This window comes from Cherax quadricarinatus, chromosome 55 (genome assembly GCF_038502225.1).
Source record: "Cherax quadricarinatus isolate ZL_2023a chromosome 55, ASM3850222v1, whole genome shotgun sequence".
Taxonomy (NCBI): Eukaryota; Metazoa; Arthropoda; class Malacostraca; order Decapoda; family Parastacidae; genus Cherax; species Cherax quadricarinatus.
In genome coordinates this window covers 17,653,652-17,678,651 of record NC_091346.1, presented here as the reverse complement: position 1 = coordinate 17,678,651, position 25,000 = coordinate 17,653,652, and the positions used below count along the sequence as shown (strand labels likewise).

Sequence of the window (25,000 nt, the reverse complement as noted above, 5' to 3'; positions counted from 1 at the left end):
ATAACGACATACAAGATACTGCGGGGAATAGACAAGGTGGACAGAGATAGGATGTTCCAGAGAGGGGACACTGGGACAAGGGGTCACAACTGGAAGCTAAAGACTCAGACGAGTCACAGGGACGTTAGGAAGTATTTCTTCAGTCATAGAGTTGTCAGCAAGTGGAATAGCCTAGCAAGTGAAGTAGTGGAGGCAGGAACCATACATAGTTTTAAGAAGAGGTATGACAAAGCTCAGGAAGCAGAGAGAGAGAGGATCCAGTAGCGATCAGTGAAGAGGCGGGGCCAGGAGCTGAGTCTCGACCCCTGCAACCACAATTAGGTGAGTACTCACACACACACACACACACACACACACACATACATACACACACACACACACACACACACACACGCTCACACACACACACACACATACACACACACACACACACGCACACACACACACACACACACATACACACACACACATACACACACACACACACACACACACACACACGCACACATACACACTCACACACACACACACACACACAAAACACACGCACACATACACACACACACAACATACATACACACACACACACACACACACACACACACACACACACACACACACACACACACACACACACACCTGAGGAAGTTCATAAAGGCCCAGAATGCAATACTATGTCGAAAGAGTAAAAAAAAATTACTCGCCCGGGAAGAAAACATAGCAAAGAGAGACATTATCCATACATAAAAAATACTCAAAGGACTAGATAGTCCAGAAACTGTCAAGAATTATTAAGAAGTAAGATTCCAAGGTGTCGAGGAGAAAGATATAAATAATATTATCTCTGGAAAAATAACGATTAACCTATAAATCTGATATCAACTTTTAAACGACAAATCAGTCCATTTTGGACATCATAATAGTTCGAAAGGGTACAGAGATTTCAACATTTTTATCTCCAGTTTCCGGGTTACGAATTTTCGTACTTCGTATATTGAAATTGTTACGAAAATGCGTCACTAGGATGCAGCAGCAGCAAGAAAATGCATTTTGGCTATTATTGCTATTGCATTCCCATTATTGTAATACACGGCGTGGAAAACGCTACCCAGCCCACATAAAAACTCGAAGACCAAACTAAAACTTGAAGACCAGGGAAATAAAAACATCACGAAGGGAGAAAAAACGCGAGTAACGGCAACGATGAAGAAATTCAATGCATAAATGCAAGCGTTTTTTTCCTCACAGGAAATCATTGGATAAATCCCAGTTGAAACTGGCAATCTTTGGATAAATCCCCGCTGGTAATATCCTAAATCGATACAAATGCTTTGGTTAAGGCGGCCGTTGCCTCTCTTAACGAGATGGTCGCTACAGGCGTCGAATAATCCCGGATGTTTATGGAAGCTCTAAACCCGCATCAAGCGAAAGGTATTTTTTTTGGAGAGAAACCTGTGGGGGAAAATGAAACGATTTGTGTCTTCTCTAGTGCTTGAAGCAGTGATGTGAGAATTGTGTAAGTGGACAGATGGAGCAATATCAATGGATGGGATGCTTTGGATGATGTCAGTGGATGGGATGCTTGGGATGATGTCAGTGGATGGGATGCTTGGGATGATATCAGGGGATGGGATGGTTGGGATGACGTCAGGGGATGGGATGCTTGGGATGATGTCAGGGGATGGGATGCTCTGGATGATGTCAGTGGATGGGGTGCTTGGGATAATGTCAGGGAATGGGATGCTTGGGATGATGTCAGTGGATGGGATGCTTAGGATGATGTCAGTGGATGGGATACTTGGAATGATGTCAGTGGATGAGATGCTTGGGATGATGTCAGTGGATGGGATGCTTGGGATAATGTCAGTGGATGGGATGCTTGGGATGATGTCAGTGGATGGGATGCTTGGGATAATGTCAGTAGATGGGATTCTTGGGATGATGTCAGGGGATGGGATGCTCGGGATGTCAGTGGATGGGATTCTTGGGATGACGTTAGTGGATGGGATGCTTGGGATAATGTCGATGGATAGGATGCTGTCATTGGAATGCTCTCAGTGGATGGGATGTAGGATGGTGTCAGTGTATGGGATGTTTGGGATGCTGCCAGTGGATGGGATGCTTGGGATGATGTCACAGGATGGGATGGTGTCAGTGGATGGGATGTCGGCAGATGGGATGGTGTCAGTAAATGGGATGCTGTCAGTGAATGGGATGCTGTCAGTGAATGGGATGGTGTTAGTTAATGGGATGGTGTTAGTGAATGGGATGGTGTCAGTGGATGGAATGGTGTCAGTGGATGGGATGGTGTCATTGGATGGGATGATGTCAGTGGATGGGATGGTGAAAATGAAGGCAAAAGAAGATATCATAGCGAAAAAATATGGGAGAGAGAAATGTTTCTTAGTCAATAAAGATTTCAAAGAAAGAGAAAAGAAATCAGGAAGAGGAATTACATCAGAGGTAAAGAGAAAAGATAATGAAGCCAAACTGAGAGTAAAGACGTAAGGAAGAAAGAGGGACAAAAATGTCTGAGGGAGGCAAGAGAGAAAAAAGGAAAATGTTAGAGAGAATGGAAAAAACTCAGTGAAAGAAAGAGAGAGAGAGAGAGAGAGAGAGGGGAATGATGTCTACAAGAGACGGGATAAAACATAGAGACACAGAGAAAAAAATAGTCAGAGGAAAGAAAGATGTCAAAGGAAGGAAATTGTGTCAGCAGCAGGAAATACTAAAGAAATTATGACCCCCCCCCCCCAAAAAAAAAAGAACAGAAAAAAGATAAAAAAAAGAGAAGTAAACAAAAGTAGCCCCCCAAAAAAAGAAGAAATAATGATTACCAACGTGAATGCAAGGACAAAAAGCATAAAAAATAGATCCAGGATTAAAGACATGTTAAAAGATAGAAACAAAAAAACGAAGTACTCAGTAATGGACAAGAGACGACGTAAAAAAAAGTATTCATTTTTTTTTATTTTTACCAGTAAGGGGAAAAATATATGGAGTCAAGAAGAGTGTACAGAATGAGATGAATTGTCAAGAGCCTCTCGTGTCCTCTTGAAATGTTTATATTCTGAACTTAGGTATCAGTTACCAGGGAAACATACACGTACACACACACACACACACACACACACACACACACACACACACACACACACACACACACACACACACACACACACACACACACACACACACACACATACACACGCACAGACATGAAGCACTAAACTACAGACCAGTGTCACTGACATGTATAGCATGCAAAATCATGGAAAAAATTGTCAGGAGAAGAATGGTGGAACACCTAGAAAGGAATGATCTCATCACCAGCAGACAACATGGTTTCAGAGACGGGAAAACCTGTGTCACAAACCTACTGGAGTTCTATGACATGGTGACAGCAGTAAGACAAGAGAGAGAAGGGTGGGTGGATTGCATTTTCTTAGACTGCAAGAAGGCGTTTGACACAGTTCCACACAAGAGATTAGTGCAAAAACTGGAGGACCAAGCAGGGATAACAGGGAAGGCACTGCAATGGATCAGGGAATACTTGTCAGGAAGACAGCAGCGAGTAATGGTACGAGGAGAGGTGTCAGAGTGGGCACCTGTGACCAGCGGGGTCCCACAGGGGTCAGTCCTAGGACCAGTGCTGTTTCTGGTATTTGTGAACGACATGACGGAAGGAATAAACTCCGAGGTGTCACTGTTTGCAGATGACGTGAAGTTGATGAGAAGAGTTCATTCGATCGAAGACCAGGCAGAAATACAAAGGGATCTGGACAGGCTGCAGACCTGGTCCAGCAACTGGCTCCTGGAGTTCAATCCTACCAAGTGCAAAGTCATGAGGATTGAGGAAGGGCAAAGAAGACCGCAGATGGAGTACAGTCTAGGGGGTCAGAGACTACAAACATTACTCAAGGAAAAAGATCTTGAGGTGAGTATAACACCAGGCACATCTCCTGAAGCGCACATCAACCAAATAACTGCTGCAGCATATGGGCGCCTGGCAAACCTCAGAACAGCATTCCGACATCTTAATAAGGAATCATTCAGGACCCTGTACACCGTGTACGTTAGGCCCATATTGGAGTATGCGGCACCAGTTTGGAACCCACACCTAGCCAAGCATGTAAAGAAACTAGAGAAAGTGCAAAGGTTTGCAACAAGACTAGTCCCAGAGCTAAGAGGTATGTCCTATGAGGAGAGGTTAAGGGAAATCAACCTGACGACACTGGAGGACAGGAGAGATAGGGGGGACATGATATCGACTTACAAAATACTGAGAGGAATTGACAAGGTGGACAAAGACAGGATGTTCCAGAGACTGGACACAGTAACAAGGGGACACAGTTGGAAGTTGAAGAGACAGATGAATCAAAGGGATGTTAGGAAGTATTTCTTCAGCCACAGAGTAGTCAGTAAGTGGAATAGTTTGGGAAGCGATGTAGTGGAGTCAGGATCCATACATAGCTTTAAGCAGAGGTACGATAAAGCTCATGGTTCAGGGAGAGTGACCTAGTAGCGACCAGTGAAGAGGCGGGGCCAGGAGCTTGGACTCGACCCCTGCAACCTCAACTAGGTGAGTACAACTAGGTGAGTACACGCACTCCCACCCCCACACAGAAGCCCCAGTAGCGACCAGTGAAGAGGCGGGGCCAGGAGCTATGACTCGACCCCTGCATCCACAACTAGGTGAGTACAAGTAGGTGAGTACACACACACACACACACATTTACTAGCTATTTCATACATTTTATTATACCATACTTCTCGTGTATTGCAAGACCTTTGTGAATGAGAAATGAAACCTCTAAACAGGCAACAACAGACCTTAGACAACAGACAAAAGCAACAGTGAACAGCAGATAACCGAAACAGCACACAACACACAACAAGCAACAACACACAACATACAACAACACACAACATACAACAACACACAACAGACATGCAATAATACACAACATACAACAACACACAACAGACATGCAATAATACACAACATACAACAACACACAACATGCAACAACACACAACATGCAACAACACACAACATGTAGCAACACACAACAGACAACATGCAATAACACACAACATGCAACAACACACAACATGTAGCAACACACAACAGACAACATGCAATAACACACAACATGCAACAACACACAACATGTAGCAACACACAACAGACAACATGCAATAACACACAACATGCAACAACACACAACAGACAACGTACAACAACATACAACATACAACATGCAATAACACACAACATGCAACAACACACAACAGACAACGTACAACAACACACAACAGACAACATGCAATAACACACAACATGCAACAACACACAACATGTAGCAACACACAACAGACAACATGCAATAACACACAACATGCAACAACACACAACAGACAACATACAACAACATACAACAACACACAATAGAGAGCACAAAATAGCACACAACAGACAAGAGCACAAAATAGCACACAACAGACAAGAGCACAAAATAGCACACAACAGACAAGAGCACAAAATAGCACACAACAGACAAGAGCACAAAATAGCACACAACAGACAAGAGCACAAAATAGCACACAACAGACAAGAGCACAAAATAGCACACAACAGACAAGAGCACAAAATAGCACACAACAGACAAGAGCACAAAATAGCACACAACAGACAAGAGCACAAAATAGCACACAACAGACAAGAGCACAAATAGCACACAACAGACAAGAGCACAAAATAGCACACAACACACAAGAGCACAAAATATCACACACCAGACAACAGCACAAAATAGCACACAACAGACAAGAGCACAAAATAGCACACAACAGACAAGAGCACAAAATAGCACACAACAGACAAGAGCACAAAATAGCACACAACAGACAAGAGCACAAAATAGCACACAACAGACAAGAGCACAAAATAGCACACAACAGACAAGAGCACAAAATAGCACACAACAGACAAGAGCACAAATAGCACACAACAGACAAGAGCACAAAATAGCACACAACAGACAAGAGCACAAAATAGCACACAACAGACAAGAGCACAAAATAGCACACAACAGACAAGAGCACAAAATAGCACACAACAGACAAGAGCACAAAATAGCACACAACAGACAAGAGCACAAAATAGCACACAACAGACAAGAGCACAAAATAGCACACAACAGACAACAGCTCAAAATATACAACATTTAAATGTAATGCTATAGAGAAACATAAACTAAAAATATAAATAAAAAAAATATATAGAAGGACTATTCTTTCTATGAAACTCGAGAACAATTAAAAAAAAAAAACAATCCGACAGTTTAGGAAAAAACGAAACCAAATTAGAGAACACATTATATCGGGTCTGTTATTGTAAATTATTGCAAAGTGTTAAACCATTACGGGCCATTTAGAACTAGAAAGCATACTACAAAAATCAGAAGGCTAGAAAATTATGGAGACGCAACTGTGTTGTCAAGGAGAAATTCTAGTAAGGGAATAACTAGTTAAGGCATTACTAGTGAAATTTAATACTAGTAATGCCTTCGTTAGAAAATAAAAAGTATTAGTAATAGTAGTAGTAGTGGTGGTGGTGGTAGTAGTAGTAGTAGTTGTAGTAGTAGTGGTAGTGGTAGTTGTGGTAGTAGTAGTAGCAGTAGTGGTACTAGTAGTAGTGGTAGTAATAGTAGTAGTGGTAGTAGTAGTAGTGGTAGTAGTAGTAGTAGTAGTAGCAGTGATAGTAATAGTAGTAGTAGCAGTGATAGTAACAGTAGTAGTAGTAGTGGTAGTAGTAGTAGTAGGAGGAGGAGGAGGAGGAGGAGGATCAGAGAGGAGAAATATGGTCCACAAGCAGGAATATGAGACGAATCACGAACAGAAAAAGCTAGAGAATGTGAATGCACAGGACGGACAAGGACAACAAGAAGGGTAAGAAGAAATAGGAAGAAAAAATAAAAAAAGTTTGTTCCCACGATCTATATGATGAGAGAAAGCTTAGTGGGATCCATGGTGATGGATCAAGAGGATCACTGGATCCATTGTGCCGGTGTGAGACGGTTTAGTAGAACCTTCAGGCAGGTGAAGTCTCGACTCCCTGGAGCTCTCTCTTTCTCTCTCTCTCTCTCTCTCTCTCTCTCTCTCTCTCTCTCTCTCTCTCTCTCTCTCTCTCTCTCTCTCTCTCTCTCTCTCTCTCTCTCTCTCTCTCTCTCTCTCTCTCTCTCTCTCTCTCTCTCTCTCTCTCTCTCTCTCTCTCTCTCTCTCTCGCTCTCGCTTTCTGTTGTCTTTGTCTCTCTGTTTCTCTCTCTCTTTCTCTCTCTCTCACTCTCTCTCCTGTTATTAGTATTATAATTCTTATTAAAAGTAACAGCAGCGTCAATAGTAGTAGAACTAATAGTAAAATTATTATTATTATTATTATTATTATTATTATTATTATTATTATTATTATTATCATCATCATCATCATCATTATCATCGCCCCCAAAATCATCATTTTTCTCCACCAACAGCATTACCGACATCCTCATTAAGCTTCCCGTTTACATCTCCACTCCCACGCCCATACCTTTACTCCCACGCCCATACCTTTACTCCCGCGCCCACACCACTGCCACGCCCACACCCTCACTCCCACGGCAACTCCTTCCGTTCGATTCCTACACTTTCACTCCCACTCCAACGCCTCCACCCTCAACCTCACGCTTCTAGGCCCACATCTCCAGTCCAACCCACGCTTCCACCTCCCACGCCCACATCTCCACGCCCACAGCCTTTGATCCCGACGATGAGTGTTGGAACGCATTTCTCCTGCTTTCACTGGCGTTGAAATATTCAGATGCTTGTCTCTCTCTTTCCTACGACACGTACCGAAAAGGGTACACCAACTACACTAGGAGCTACAGCAAGGTGTAGTGACTTAAGGACGAACTACAGCAGGATACAGTAACAACAGGAGGAGCTACAGCAAGGTACAGTGATTTAAGGACGAACTACAGCAGGATACAGTAACAACAGGAGGAGCTACAGCAAGGCACAGTGACTTAAGTTGGAACTACAGCAGGATACAGTGACAACAGGAAGAGTTATAGTAAGGTACAGTGTCTTATGGACTATAGAGGAAGTTCCAGAAAGGTACAGTAAATACATGGGTAGTTATAGCAGCTTACAGTGACTACAGGGTGAGTTACAGCAGGTTACAGTGACTACGGATGAGCTACAGCAGGGCACAGTTACTACAGGAGTTACGGAAAGATATAGTGATTTGAGAAGGAATGAGGAATTATAACAGGGTACAATGACTTGAAGAAACTACAGCAGGGTGCAGCAACTACAGGAGGAGCTACAGTAAGGTACAGTGAATACAGAGAAACCTCCAGCAAGATACAGCCTTCTCGGAATCCAACTAATATCAGTAGTCAACTTTCGGAATTGAACCAATCACTGACAACCACTCTCAGACACCCATCAATCACAGAAGAGCACCTTCAGAGATCCACCAATCACGGTAGAACAGTCCCTAGCTATAACATTACCTCCCGAACTGAGGCACATCATCCGGATGCTGGATCCGTCTTCGTATGGGCCGATGGGACCCTCTAGTCTTCTTCCGGATTCATCTTGGATTCTGGGAAACCCTGGCGGATCTGTGGATTTAAAGAAGATTTTTGTTGTTGTAATTGTTACTATAAATAAAAATATCATGGTAATAATGGTAAAATTACCGGGTTGATAAAGCTCATGGAGAGCGAAACGTTGCCACAAGAAAATGTTGTATTAATTGCACTTGTGTTTTTTACCTAAAAATCATCGTCAACAGCAATATTAAGAATAATAATAATTATAATCATTATTATTATCATAATAAATATTATTATTTGTAAGTATTTATACAATAAAAGGGTTCCACATGCGCAATGAAGATAGAAAAACTAATGCTGGAACGTACCTTATTGTGTGTATGTGTATTAAAAACGCTAATGGGGGCGTTAAAGTCTCTCAACATGAAAGGTATTAAGGGTGTGTTTGTGTGTGTATGAAACGTACACACACACACACACACACACACACACACACACACACACACACACACACACACACACACACACACACACACACACACACACACCACCCACCTTTGATATTCAAAGTAATCCTCTGCGACCACGAAGGCGAAGCTTTGAAGTGTACCTTACACCTGTAGTTACCCTCATCACGCCCACGTACGTCCCGCACCAACAGGTGGGCGGGCGTGGTGGTAGTGTCGAACCACGCCCGCTGTTCCACTCCCCACGCCTCCTCGTCCCCCCACTGCTGAGGTCGACCTCCTCCTCTCATGTTGCCCTCTCGACCTCTCGAGTCGTAGCTGTGAGAGAAGGAGCGACACTTGAGGTAAGAATAGTCTTGGTAATGGTGGCAATAATAATAATAATAATAATAATAATAATAATAATAGCAATAATAATAATAATAATAATAATAATAATAATAATAATAATAATAATAATAATAATGACAACAAAACTAACAATAATAATAATAATAATAATAATAATAATAATAATAATAATAATAATAATAATGACAAAAATAACAATAACAATAATAATAATAATAATGATAATAATAATAATAATAATAGTAATAATAAAACAAGTCTCTTAGAGTACTTTCAAGAAACAGCTATTATGTGTGTGTGTATACACTCTCTCACACTAAAATCTAGCCAGATGGAGAGGCGATAATAACTTCACTCGACGCTCCAGCAAGGCACGTGAGATAACGCCAACCAGCTTTGATGTATGTAAATTCGCTCTATACTTACCACGATAACCACGATAAAGGTGAAGCTCTGTTCCCTCTTTCCCTCTCCTCTCACACACATAAACAAATACTTTATCTCTCTCTCTCTCTCTCTCTCTCCATCTCTCTCTGATCCAGAAATGACTCAAAGCGTTTATTCTGCTGGTAATTTCCCTTACCGAGGATGGTTATGTAAAAATGGACAAACAGTCATATTCATCCAAGAATATGTTGGTTCTCTCTTACAATGAAGACCTTCTTGATATACCTTCTCTACTTAAGAATATTAAAATCAAAGTTATGTTTTAAAACATCATCTGCTAGCAAAGGTTCCAATACCAATGTGTTTTAAAACATCATCTGCTAGCAAAGGTTCCAATACCAATGTGTTTTAAAACATCATCTGCTAGCAAAGGTTCCAATACCAATGTGTTTTAAAACATCATCTGCTAGCAAAGGTTCCAATACCAATGTGTTTTAAAACATCATCTGCTAGCAAAGGTTCCAATACCAATGTGTTTTAAAACATCATCTGCTAGCAAAGGTTCCAATACCAATGTGTTTTAAAACATCATCTGCTAGCAAAGGTTCCAATACCAATGTGTTTTAAAACATCATCTGCTAGCAAAAGTTCCAATACAAATGTGTTTTAAAACATCATCTGCTAGCAAAGGTTCCAATACCAATGTGTTTTAAGTCACAATACCGTAGCAGGAACAACAAACGAGGTGCACACACTTGAGGATTATGCTTCAGATGACATTTCGGTCCTTCCTGCTTCATTAACAAGTGCATACTGCTCGTTTGTTTTGTTTTATAGCGCCTCAAGTTGCAACTCACGGTTGAACTGCCTCATGTGTTATCGGGTAAAGAGAGTCGGTATTTTTCAGCACCTGTACCCGTAAACGAAACACTGAAAAATTACCAGGTCAGTAATAACAATAAAACATGTGTCCAGAGGGAGCCGGGGTGCTCAGTGCGATGGTGGGTAAGAATGAGATCAAACCAGCTTCTGGATGAGCACAAGATCGACGAACTGACAACAGCTTATCGTGAGACATTGTAAGCTTTCTAACTGAACTTATCAAAAATACTGTATGTACAGACACGAGTAGTATATATATATATATATATATATATATATATATATATATATATATATATATATATATATATATATATATATATATATATATATATATATATATATATATATATGATAAGTTACTAAATGCTGTAAAGAGTTTTTATGAGGATAGTGAGGCTCAGGTTAGGGTGTGTAGAAGAGAGGGAGACTATTTCTCGGTAAAAGTAGGTCTTAGACAGGGATGTGTAATGTGTTTATAGATGGGGTTGTAAAAGAAGTAAATGCTAGGGTGTTCGGGAGAGGGGTGGGATTAAATTATGCGGAATCAAATACAAAATGGGAAGTGACGCATTTACTTTTTGCTGATGATACTGTGCTTATGGGAGATTCTAAAGAAAAATTGCAAAGGTTAGTGGATGAGTTTGGGAGTGTGTGTAAAGATAGAAAGTTGAAAGTGAACATAGAAAAGAGTAAGGTGATGAGGTATCAAATGATTTAGATAAAGAAAAATTGGATATCAAATTGGGGAGGAGGAGTATGGAAGAAGTGAATGTTTTCAGATACTTGGGAGTTGACGTGTGAGCGGATGGATTTATGAAGGATGAGGTTAATCATAGAATTGATGAGGGAAAAAAGGTGAGTGGTGCTTTGAGGTATATGTGGAGGCAAAAAAAAATGTTATCTATAGAGACAAAGAAGGGAATGTATAAAAGTATAGTAGTACCAACACTCTTATATGGGTGTGAAGCTTGGGTGGTAAATGCAGTAGCGAGGAGACGGTTGGAGGCAGTGGAGATGTCCTGTTTAAGGGCAATGTGTGGTGTAAATATTATGCAGAAAATTCGGAGTGTGGAAATTAGGAGGTGTGGAGTTAATAAAATCATTAGTCAGAGGGCAGAAGAGGGTTTGTTGAGGTGGTTTGGTCATTTAGAGAGAATGGATCAAAGTAGAATGATATGGAGAGCGTATAAATCTGTAGGGGAAGGAAGGCGGGGTAGGGGTCGTCCTCGAAAAGGTTGGAGGGAGGGAGTAAAGGAGGTTTTATGGGAGAGGGGTCTGGACTTCCAGCAAGCGTGCGTGAGCGTGTTAGATAGGAGTGAATGGAGACAAATGGTATTTGGGACCTGACGAGCTGTTGGAGTGTGAACAGGGTAATATTTAGTGAAGAGATTCAGGGAAACCGGTTATTTTATATAACCGGACTTGAGTCCTGGAAATGGGAAGTACAATGCCTGCACTCTAAAGGAAGGGTTTGAGATATTGGCAGTTTGGAGGGAAATATTGTGTATTTTTATACGTATATACTTCTAAACTGTTGTATTATGGGTACCTCTGCAAAAACAGTGATTATGTGTGAGTGAGGTGAAAGTGTTGAATGATGATGAAAGTATTTTCTTTTTGGGGATTTTCTTATTTTTGGGGGTCACCCTGCCTCGGTGGGAGACGGCCGACTTGTTGAAATATATATATATATATATATATATATATATATATATATATATATATATATATATATATAATATATATATATATATATATATATATATATATATATATATATGTATGTATATATATATATATATATAATTGTAACCACGAACGAGTGGTATTGATCAATAACAACACTGCGACTAGCCAAGGACTCGATCCCATGTTGTTTTGGCCCGCCTCATGGTGAGCGAAAACACATGACGCTCTAAACCACAGGATCACGCAATCTTACGTTCAGCATGTCGTGCCGAATAGATAAAACTGGTCAGTTAGCAAGAACTCATTCAATATCTAGTCTTTTCTGACATATTTCTCTTATACGTTTAATGACATATTTTCTCATTTACGTTAAGGTAAAAATTAATAATTTTGTACCTAAAGAACCTTAGGAAACTTACCTACACTTATTATAACAAGCGCAATTTAATTTAGCCTTATCCAACTAAATATCTTTAAGTTTACAATAATTTAATAATAAACAAACACAATGAAATATATATTTTTCGTCATGTTCTGAATGATCTTTGCGAAATTATTGCATACATAAATTATCACTTGGCGTATTCGGCAAGACGAGAGTTGCTATATAAGCCAAAATCACGAGTTTTACCTATTCGGCACGACATATCCATATATTGCTATATATATATACTGGTAATTACTCCAGCAAGAAAAAAGAGACGATGAACGAGGTAAACATGAAAACAGATCAGTAGTAGGAGGTGAGTTTATCAGGAAGCCGAGGAAAGGTCCAGGAAGAGACCTAGTAAATAAAGCCGATTTCATCTGCCGAATCCAATGGAAGTAGGAAGAATTCAGCAAAATCCAACCAATCCCATCAGGGCAAAACAAGTAGGAAGGACGGTGGCAGAAGCAGCAACAGCAGCAGCAGCAGCAGCAGCAGCAGCAGCTTCAGAATACTCAGAAGCAACGATAGTATTGACAGTAGCAGTAGCAGCAATGGTAGTAGAAGCAGCAGCCGCAGCTGAAGCAGCGATAGCTGTAGCAGCACTACTAGTAGTAGCAGCAGCAGTTGCAGCAGCACCAGACAGACACAGCAACATACACTAGCGGCACCGAACAACAGCAGACGAAAAATCAAACTACAACAACAGACAGCAACAACAGCAGCATCAAAGAAACAGCAGACTACTTCGGCAACAGCAGCAGCAGAAGAAGCAGAATCAGACTGCCGCAGCAGAGACAGCTGACTACAGCACAATAATCAAACTACAACAGAGGCAGCAGCAGCAGACAGTAGCAGCAGAATACGCAGACTACAGCAGCCCCAACAGCAGCAGCACAAGTAAAACAATCAGACAATAGCAGCAGCAGGAAAAGAGTCAGACTACAGCAGCAACAGCTGGCAGTAGCAGCAGCAGCAGCAGGCAGTAGCAGCAGCAGCAGCAGGCAGTAGCAGCAGCAGACAGTAGCAGCAGCAGGCAGTAGCAGCAGCAGCAGCAGCAGCAGCAGCAGCAGCAACAACAGCAGCAGTAGCAGCAGCAGCAGAAGCAGAGCCAACAGAAAGAAGACTAACAATGAAGCAGACTTCACAAAAACTTCCATTTTCCCGTCCAGCAGCGATGTCTTCCGGCCATTGCTTCCTCCAGAGGGCTAAATACACCAATTTCTTATATTCTTCTTGTTCTTCCCTTCTCTTATTCTCTTCTTTTATTCCCCGGTGCTCAGGGGGAAAAAAAACCCAATCCCTGCAGATTTATTTCCCAGCAACACCTTTATTTCTTTCTTGAATCCCCGGAAAAAACTTTTGACGAAATTTATTCTCACTTTTCATTCCCTTTCCATCCCTCTCTTCCCTCTCATTCGCTCCTTTTCTTCCTTTTTTTTTGTCTCTTCCATTCTTCTCCTGACTATCCCTTTCTCCGTGTACCCTCCTCCTCTCCTGTCTGTCTCTGTGACTTTCTTTCTCATCTCCCAAGTTTTACCACGTTCTCCCTCCCCAATCTTTATCTCCCTCTTCTCTCTCTCTCTCTCTCTCTCTCTCTCTCTCTCTCTCTCTCTCTCTCTCTCTCTCTCTCTCTCTCTCTCTCTCTGTCTTCCTTCGATCTGTTTACTCTGTCTATTTCATCTCCTTATCTTTCCTCCTCCTCTTCTTCCTCTTCCTCCTTCTCCTCCTCTTCCTCCTTCTCTTCATCCTCCTCCTCCTCCACCCCCTCCCATCACATTATTGATCAATTTTACTCAAAAATAGAGGAACTGTACCAATCTTATCTTTGAAACCCATCGGTTTTTTTATATAAGTTTTTTCAACAAGCAGCTTCACGACCTACGACAATTACGTCGACTAGCAGAAACCGCTCTTAATGACAGACATTAAAGCAATTAGGTAGTTAGGCTCTCAGGACTGACCCTCACACACACAAAAAAAAATATTTTTTTAATGATTCTCTTTCGAATCTCATTATCAGTTTAAAAAAAATCCTGTGGGTTGTTTGCCACTTTTTTCCTTCCTGTGGGTTGTTTGCCTCTCTTTTCCTTCCTGTGGGTTGGTTGCCACTCTTTTCCTTCCTGTGGGTTGGTTGCCACTCTTTTCCTTCCTGTGGGTTGACTGCCACTCTTTTCTTCCTGTGGATTGATTGCCGCTCTTTTCCTTCCTGTGGGTTGGGTGCCACTCTTTTTCCAGTGGACTGTTTGTCACTCTTTTTCCTGTGGGCTGATTGTCACTCTTTTTCCTGTGGACTGATTGTCACTCTTTTTCCTGTGGGCTGATTGTCACTCTTTTTCCTGTGGGCTGATTGTCACTCTTTTTCCTGTGGACTGATTGTCACTCTTTTTCCTGTGGACTGATTGTCACTCTTTTCCCTGTGGGTTGATTGGCACTCTTTTTCCTGTGAACTGATTGTCACTCTTTTCCCTGTGGGTTGATTGGCACTCTTTTTACTGTGGGCTGATTGTCACTCTTTTTCCTGTGAATTGATTGTCACTCTTTTTCCTGTGGGTTGATTGTCACTCTTTTTCCTGTGGGCTGATTGTCACTCTTTTTCCTGTGGACTGATTGTCACTCTTTTTGTCCTGTGAGTTGACTGGTACTTTTTCCTGTAGGTTGCCTGATATTTCTCCTGTGGGTTGATTAACTCTATTTTTCACTGCGGGTTAATTGCCAGTCTTTTTGTTGTGGCAGCGTCTTCACTGGAGTGAAGACGTTCCCCGGGATCGCATTTGCTTGGACATCCTCCTCTTTTCTGCAACTTTGGAAGCTGCTGATGATATGTTGATTGCAACACGAAAGGCCTAGAGCTATCATTCTACCCCCCCCGTGGTTCTGTGTGTGTGTGTGTGTGTGTGTGTGTGTGTGTGTGTGTGTGTGTGTGCTTGTATGCATGTAAGTTTCATTTTCTGTTACTCCCGCTATGTCCCTAAATATGACAAAATGTGTGAAATATGCGTAAGATTTAGGTAATATTCGCCTGAGGTATATCTTCTGGGCTCCATAATTTACATGTTGAGCACAGGGGAGGTGCTGGCAAACAGACCCACTATTGACCCTGCTTTCATTATCCCAACCTCCTTCACCTCCCTCTCTTATCTCTCTCTCTCTCTCTCTCTCTCTCTCTCTCTCTCTCTCTCTCTCTCTCTCTTTACACAGGGTTTGACAAGGCTAAGGATTCCTAACTTTATTGGTAAGCTAAGAGCTGCTACCTACATCAGCTCATTTGAAAGCATTTTTATTGTTATGAGACATACAAGTAGGGAACAGGATGAAGTTGGAGCCATCTGTGGGCCAGCATTTACATTTGATCAACTGACTTTATCTCGTTGACATCATTATGCTGTACGAATGTGTTCCATACTCGAGTCATCCTGGGTATATATGATCTCAGATGGAGCGATGTTCTGGAGAAGGGTACAGCCAGAGTGAAGTTGCTGCTTTCTGCCCGTCTTGTGGTATAAAGCTTGTTTCACGCTGTCCTCGAAGTGGATCCAAGTGTGGTACTTTGACAATATTGGCCTTGTACATAACAGTAAGGCCACCCACATCCCTCCTGTGTTGAAGCCTCTGCTGAAATGACAGATCTATCCAGGATGGGTCCAGGCGAGAGATGAGACGTCTTGCTCTGTTCTCTACTCTGTCAAGCAGTCGCAGATGAGAGGGGGGCAGGCAAACCAAGAAAGTGGAGCATACTCAAGTTGTGAGCGTACTTGTGCCTCCTACTGAATCTTGCAACCCCTACTGTCAAGCAGATGCGAGATACGGCGAAGTGCTGTAAGCTTCCTGGATGCCTTGTTTGCAAGATTTACAACATGATTCTTCATGGTTAGTTTGGAGTCAAATTTCACCCCAAGGATATCAACTTCTTCTCCAGGTGCCAACACCCTCCCATTCATCCTTACTACTGCACCAGCATTACCATCATGGTGCCTAGAGACGATCATCATTTGCGTTTTCTCAGGTGCAAATGTTACTTGCCATCTATTTCCCCAAGCTCATATAGCTCTTATCTCTCTCTCTCTCTCTCTCTCTCTCTCTCTCTCTCTCTCTCTCTCTCTCTCTCTCTCTCTCTCTCTTTCTCTTCTTTCTCTCATTATATGATAACTTATTTGTAGAGCCACCTGATAGATGGAGTTACACGTAGTTTAGCCGGACAAAAATACACTTGATGACGCAAGGAGACGCATACCACTTGCTTGTCCTGCAGATTGATGGAAGGGTATGATTGCAGTGTGGCCTGATATATAGTGACATGCTTAATGGTACTACCAAATAAATTGAGGCATGTTAGTAGATTGGCCTGATAGATCGAAATACATGCTTGTAGCGTGATCTGATAGAGGGACACCCAAACACGAAGATCCCTTCCGTTTCACTTATTCCTATACTTTCCATTTACGTTTTGCATTTGTGATATCTTTTGTCTCTTGCGATTTTTTTCTTATCTTTCTCGTAATTTATGTTCTCTTTTTTTTTTTTTTTTTTTTTTTTTTTTTATTTTTTTTTTTTTGTTTTTTTTTCTTTCTTTTTTTTTTTTTTTTTTTTTTCTTTTTTTTTTGTTTTTTTTTCTTTCTTTTTTTTGTTTTTTTTTTCTTTCTTTTTATCTCTTTTTTTTTTACACAATGATATTCAATTTTACAAGCTGAAAGCTATGTTACGTGTTTCAGCTAATTTTTAAGCTTTCTAACATTATCTGTTAAGTAGCTATAATCATGTGTAGCCTTGAAGTATATTTTATATTACATAGTAGAATCTCTCTCTTTCTCTCTTTCTCTCTCTCTCTCTCTCTCTCTCTCTCTCTCTCTCTCTCTCTCTCTCTCTCTCTCTCCCTCTCTCTCTCTCTCTCTCTCTCTCTCTCAATATTATTGATTTTTTTCCTCATGGAAAACTCGTCTTTCTTTGAAAAACATAGAAGAGAAACATGATGGAGTGCTGATGGATTTATGGTGATGGATGTAGTGCTGGGGAGGATGGATGGATGGATGAGGTGTGTATTTAACAGAGAAAAATGAGTAAGGATAGAAGAATGGACGTTGAATTGAACTAAACGGTGAATAGATGGAGGTAAGGTTGAAGGAAGCGCTAAGAAACTGGAACTCGGGTTAGAGTTCCAGTCTTTTAGCATTTACATTTTTGTGACCCTGAAATTTGAGCTGTCATGGGTTCCTTGAAGCTTGAACTGTTATGGGATCCCTGAAGCTTGAACTATTATGGGATCCCTGAAACTTAAGCTGTTAACGGTTTGGATGATAGAAATAATGTTGTGGATAAAGGAATAAAACTTTGGGTAGGACTGAAAGAAAAGATCAGAGACAGAAGAAGAATTAAATAAAAGGTTAGAAGAAATGGGGGAATAGGTTACAGGGAAAAGGTAGACTGGAGATACAAACGGAGAAAGTAGCTAATTAACAGTGGGAAATGTTGAAGGCAAGAATATAAGGATAATGCGAATAAAAGCCATTAAACCGCTGTCGGAACAATCCACAATTAACCGACATTGTGGAAGCTGGAATTCCACAAAGACGCCTGTCACTCGAGTGATGGTAGATGCATTTACATCTTTTGGTCACCTTTCCTTTGATGACAAACTGCTGGAGAACAAAGATAAAATGAGGGTTTTTTTATACCACAGAAAATGACTGCATCAATTTCGATTGAAAGTACCCAGCTAGACTGCCCGAAACGTTGTCGCAATAAAAAAGTGTTTACAAAAACGTTCCTTCTCCTCGCGAGGCAAATTTCAATGGGGAACAAAAAGGCCCATTTCTCGTCAACGAAGAATAAAAATTGGAATATTGAAGATTATTCCTCTTTATCCGGCTCTGTGATGGCTGTGCCCGAGGCTCCAGTGTTATGTGTTGTTTCGTTCTCCTGTTATGTGAATAGACATTATTTTTTTCCCTCGGGGCTTTACTGATTTTTTTTGAGTGTTTTTTTGTTATTGCAGCTGTTCTTGTTACTGCTTTGTTAATGTTGTTTTTCGTTGTCATTGTTAGTGTTGTCATTTCTAGTGTTATTGATATTGTTGCTGTCACTGTTACTGCGTTTTTTTAATTGTTTCTCTTATTTCTTTTGGCAATGCTATTGTTGCTGTCATTGCTATGGTTTGTGGCTATGTGCCTGTCATCCGACAGATGGTGTATAGACACCTAAACAAACATCAACATTAAGGAAGGATCTCTACAAGTAGATCGGTTTCTTGTGTCAAGAACTGTGTGGATTCAAGAACCGATACCAATATTGTCAAGGAAAGAGGTCATCCCAGCCAGAACGGTCTCATAACAGAAACTGTGTGGGTCCTTGAATTGATCCCTGTGGAACAACACATGCTATATCTGCCATGTCTGACGTCTCCTGTGTGTTTGATATATTTTTAAACACTGGGTTACACAACAGTTTGCCGAAGCCTTCTTTCATGGTCTGAAAGATTTCCTTTGGCAAAATTCAGTATTCTGGGATAAATGTATTCTGAATTGTAGCTCGTCTGTTTGCAATTAGCGGGCACAGGATAAAGCTTTTACCGCGTTTTTTCGCTGAATTATCACACAAGTTTATTGTTTCAAATTAATATAATAATAATAATAATAATAATAATAATAATAATAATAATAATAATAATAATAATATCACAGTCTGCAATTTACTTTGCATGTTATAGACCACATACGAATTCTCCTGTAATTCTAGCACAGTATTTAAGAATAGCATTTTATGTTAAAGCATTTCCTTTCAGTTTAAAGAAAGGACAAGCTTAAACAAGTCTATTGAATGGAACAGAAAAATAAAAGCTTATAAATCCCGTTGAAGCGTGAAGAAGCGAGGAAGGGCAAAGCGGATTACCAAGAGCAGAAATGGTGTTCGCTCTGAATGGATAGCTTGAGTGAGGTAAAGGAAGACTTTTTTTTTTCAGTCGCCAGTGTCTGCCATACTCCAGTCCCCAAAACTATTCGTTGTCCTCTTCTTTTTTCTCCTAGTGCCGAGAAACCACACATACACAAATAACCCGCACGTAGGAGGAGCTTGCGATGACGTTTCGGTCTGACTTGGACCATTTAAAAAGTCACACTAAGCACATATACTGTCATACGAGTGTAAAACGGAAAGGCCTTTTAACCGTTTTGCGCTGTTCCAGAACTGCTGTTACATTCTTTGAGTCTCGTGAACATGCAAATGGTAGCCAGCTCTGACAAATCTTTATTTGCATTAAATGTGAATTTATCTCTTCTTTCCTGTATTTTTAATATGAGTTCTAATTATAGTAATGTTTTCATTTTAATTTTAGCCTGGTTTGAGATCGAGCAGCAGGTGTGATGATTCCTGGAACTATTAACGGATAATAGAAATCTTGAGACTCTCCGATCGCGGGTTCAAACCCCACCCGTGGTATGGTTTGTTTGCAATCGTGTCATTACGATTTCGTGAGTCAATAGGATGCCCTCTGGAAATCTTTAGGAAACGATCCTTCCGTTCATACATCCAATGAACAAAGCATTGTGTAGAGTGGATAAATGCCAAGGAATTACTTCTCTGTAATTCTCCAGTTTAAGGAAATACTTTGGATTCATTTTTATCAAGCATAGTACATATATTTCAAATTTGTGTTCTGGAATGTATAAACTTGACAATTTTGTCGATCAGAATATTGCTCATAATATCAAAGGTAGAAATATTTTTAACGAAAATACGGTGTTCTTAGTCAGGCGAACAATTCAACTTGGTGGGTTAGATTTGTGTGAGGTGTTGTCACCTTCTCTGAGTGAGGTGTTGCCACTTTTTCTGAGTGAGGTGTTGTCACTTTCTCTGAGTGAGGTGTTGTCACTTTCTCTGAGTGAGGTGTTGCCACTTTCTCTGAGTGAGGTGTTGTCACTTTCTCTGAGTGAGGTGTTGCCACTTTCTCTGAGTGAGGTGTTGTCACTTTTTCTGAGTGAGGTGTTGTCACTTTTTCTGAGTGAGGTGTTGTCACTTTTTCTGAGTGAGGTGTTGTCACTTTTTCTGAGTGAGGTGTTGTCACTTTTTCTGAGTGAGGTGTTGTCACTTTTTCTGAGTGAGGTGTTGTCACTTTTTCTGAGTGAGGTGTTGTCACTTTTTCTGAGTGAGGTGTTGTCACCTTCTCTGACTGAGGCGTTGTCACTTTCTCTGAGTGAGGTGTTGTCACCTTCTCTGACTGAGGCGTTGTCACTTTCTCTGAGTGAGGTGTTGTCACCTTCTCTGAGTGAGGTGTTGTCACTTTTTCTGAGTGAGGTGTTGTCACCTTCTCTGACTGAGGCGTTGTCACTTTCTCTGAGTGAGGTGTTGTCACTTTCTCAGAGTGAGGTGTTGTCACCTTCTCTGAGTGAGGTGTTGTCACTTTTTCTGAGTGAGGTGTTGTCACTTTCTCTGACTGAGGCGTTGTCACTTTCTCTGAGTGAGGTGTTGTCACTTTCTCAGAGTGAGGTGTTGTCACCTTCTCTGAGTGAGGTGTTGTCACCTTCTCTGAGTGAGGTGTTGTCACCTTCTCTGTGTGAGGTGTTGTCACCTTCTCTGTGTGAGGTGTTGTCACCTTCTCTGAGTGAGGTGTTGTTACCTTCTCTGTGTGAGGTGTTGTCACCTTCTCTGAGTGAGGTGTTGTTACCTTCTCTGAGTGAGGTGTTGTTACCTTCTCTGTGTGAGGTGTTGTTACCTTCTCTGAGTGAGGTGTTGTTACCTTCTCTGTGTGAGGTGTTGTTACCTTCTCTGAGTGAGGTGTTGTTACCTTCTCTGAGTGAGGTGTTGTTACCTTCTCTGAGTGAGGTGTTGCTACCTTCTCTGAGTGAGGTGTTGTTACCTTCTCTGTGTGAGGTGTTGTTACCTTCTCTGTGTGAGGTGTTGTCACCTTCTCTGAGTGAGATGTTGTTACCTTCTCTGAGTGAGATGTTGTTACCTTCTCTGAGTGAGGTGTTGTTACCTTCTCTGTGTGAGATGTTGTTACCTTCTCTGAGTGAGATGTTGTTACCTTCTCTGAGTGAGATGTTGTTACCTTCTCTGAGTGAGGTGTTGTCACCTTCTCTGAGTGAGGTGTTGTTACCTTCTCTGAGTGAGGTGTTGTCACCTTCTCTGAGTGAGGTGTTGTCACCTTCTCTGAGTGAGGTGTTGTCACCTTCTCTGAGTGAGGTGTTGTCACCTTCTCTGAGTGAGGTGTTGTTACCTTCTCTGAGTGAGGTGTTGTTACCTTCTCTGAGTGAGGTGTTGTTACCTTCTCTGAGTGAGGTGTTGTTACCTTCTCTGAGTGAGGTGTTGTTACCTTCTCTGAGTGAGGTGTTGTTACCTTCTCTGAGTGGGGTGTTGTTACCTTCTCTGAGTGAGGTGTTGTTACCTTCTCTGTGTGAGGTGTTGTTACCTTCTCTGAGTGAGGTGTTGTTACCTTCTCTGAGTGAGGTGTTGTTACCTTCTCTGTGTGAGGTGTTGTCTTCTCTGAGTGAGATGTTGTTACCTTCTCTGAGTGAGGTGTTGTCACCTTCTCTGAGTGAGGTGTTGTCACCTTCTCTGAGTGAGGTGTTGTCACTTTCTCTGAGTGAGGTGTCACCTTCTCTGAGTGAGGTGTCACGTCAGGGTTTAACATATAAAAGTCACCCTCACCTTTATCGTCAGTATATAAAAGTAATTTATCCGTAGGCACTAGGAAAGACAATTTTCGTTACGTTATTTATTGCACTGCATAATTACGAACGTTTCAGTGAAAATACAGTGAAAATTCATTTTGTTGAAACTTGCATATCTGACATAAATAGCTAGAGTTGTGTGTCTCTCAGTATTTATTCATCAACAGTTTATCTTTGTCTCTGTTTTAGAGATTAAAGTGTTCTTGACTGGTAAACGGGTGACATGCAGCCTTAATGGCCCTCTTGTTGTAGGTAGCCTTTAAAACCCATTAAACAAAACTTTCTAACAGTGTGTAACTATATCTGTACCTTATTTAGAGTTTGTCTGTTTAGTGATTTAATGTAAATGTTTACTTTTAGCGTTGACTAAGTGCATAATCGTGCGACTTTGAGTTGATGTTGTTATTCTTTAATGCCTGATGTATTGGATTCTACTGTGATTGGAACAATACATAAATAACCCGTACATAAGAGAGAGGAGCTTATGACGACGTATCGGTCCGACTTGGACCATTTACAAAGTCACACTATGACCGAAACGTCGTCGTAAGCTCCTCTCTCCTATGTGCTGGTTATTTGTGGACTGTGCTTCACATGGAAGGTACTAAGTCTCTGGAAGAGGTTTGCTTCTGCATAGTAAGTGGATTTAATATTTGTCCAGCTTTGTGGACTCAGCCTCGTCTAGGGCTAACTGGGCTATGATTGCCTTGGAGTTGTCCTCACACTGTATTGTGTGGACTTAGTCTCAGCCTAGTGGGTATCTGCACACACATACTCTGTTTGGACAATTTGATACTTGTGCAGGTCTTAAGAGTTTTGTGAAATTTATCTTGTATGACTAGCTTGGTATTCGATACAGTATAGTCAGGAATTCAATACCTGAACTTGTGTTCAGGTATTACTCTAAATATGTTGTCTCCAAGGACAGCTATTTCTCATGCAAACCTGTAAATATATTTGTATAGGATGACTGTGTTCATATTTTATAATTTACTGAAGACCTGGATTGGTAAACAGATGATTTTCACTCTGTGATTGACAGATGGTTTGCCAATAAATTGCCCTGCTGTAAGGGCAAGCCTGTCTCACTCAGACATATTTCTATTCAGGGAAGGTATCCAGATGATATTGATTGAATTCTCACCGAAATGCTAATAAATATGCAATTGAATAGATCCAATAATAAAATAGTGCTTCACATACCCTATGAAGTATACTTCAACAAGAATGTACAATCCCTGTGGGTTATCCACTTTTTTTTTTTTTTTTGAAGTTTTAACTACAAACAGGAGAGAGGGAGGGAACGAGGCATGTGTCAGCCAGCTGGAACCAACCAGGGTTTGCGACATCAGTACAAAACACACACACACATACGCATTTCAGCCAACGACATTTCACAATTTCTCAAATTTTGACACTCACAACGACAGACATAAGCCGCTCCGAAACACCACGCCACCTATACCGTGACGGAAAAGCATTTTTTTTTTTTTTTGAGCAGATGTTTTCCTCGTGTACTTTTTCTTGTGTTTTTTTGGGGGGGTTGGCAACACAGAGAGCTTACAGCTTTCCGCAGAGCCTCTGTAACGTAGGGAAATAAATTCTTTCCACTCTTTCTTTTTAATATGATACGGCACAAACGTTTCCGGATATTGCATAGAAATCTTCAGTGTTTTTTTTATCATCGGCGTCCGGGCTACGCGGTAACGTTTTTTATTGAATTCTGCCATTGCAATATTTGGTACTTTCACTGGACTCACTTTAAGAAAGCGGGGGTCGCGTCTCGGGTACAGAATTCCTACCGTAGGAGTGAACACATTCTATTCCTGGATTCATGGGGCTTATCATACCTACTCTTAGAACTGTGTATGGAATTTGCTTTCAGTACTTCTTCACCTGCAACTCTATAACACTGTAACGAACTCAGTGACGAACTTAATGAGTGTTTTTAAATACAATGTCTGTATCAAGTCACGAGTAGATTCTCTTTGTGATGAGATGAAAACATTGCACGGGCGAAACGTCACTAGCAATTCTTCCATTTAACTGAACATGTCTTTATTTTCCCCCTAATACCCAAGGCGGTATATGGTCTGGTTCCTCCGTCTCTGATGCACCAACCTGTGAGCAATTTCTCTAATTTCTTGCTCCGTGTTTCAAAGTTTGCCAGCTCTGGGCTATTTTGCTATCCTCTTTCATGTTCTGGCAGAGAGTCTTCCTCCATTGTTTACATATACTCTGGTAACTTTCATTGAATTCTTTCACACGGTTCTACTTAGTCGGTTTTTATTGTTTTAGTGTGTGTGTGTGTTTGTGTGTGTGTGTGTGTGTGTGTGTGTGTGTGTGTGTGTGTGTGTGTGTGTGTGTGTGTGTGTGTGTGTGTGTGTGTGTGTGTGTGTACTCATCTGGTTGTACTCACCTAGTTGTGGTTGCAGGGGTCGACTTATAGCTCCTGACCCCACCTCTTCACTGGTCGCTACTAGGTCACTCTCCCTGAACCGTGTGCTTTATCATGCCTCTGCTTAAAGC

At 41.1% G+C, this 25,000-nt stretch overlaps 1 protein-coding gene across 1 annotated transcript in view; it reads right to left on the bottom strand.

Moving 5' to 3' along the window:
* The window catches only part of LOC138854350 (opioid-binding protein/cell adhesion molecule-like), a 275,215-nt gene that overhangs the window by 39,932 nt on the left and 210,283 nt on the right, over positions 1-25,000 (bottom strand). The window contains exons 4-5 of the mRNA XM_070096967.1: positions 9,159-9,388; positions 8,559-8,669 (exon numbers count right to left, since the gene is read on the bottom strand). Coding sequence (XP_069953068.1) covers positions 8,559-8,669; positions 9,159-9,388 — 341 coding nt within the window. The remainder of the gene's footprint in view (positions 1-8,558; positions 8,670-9,158; positions 9,389-25,000) is intronic.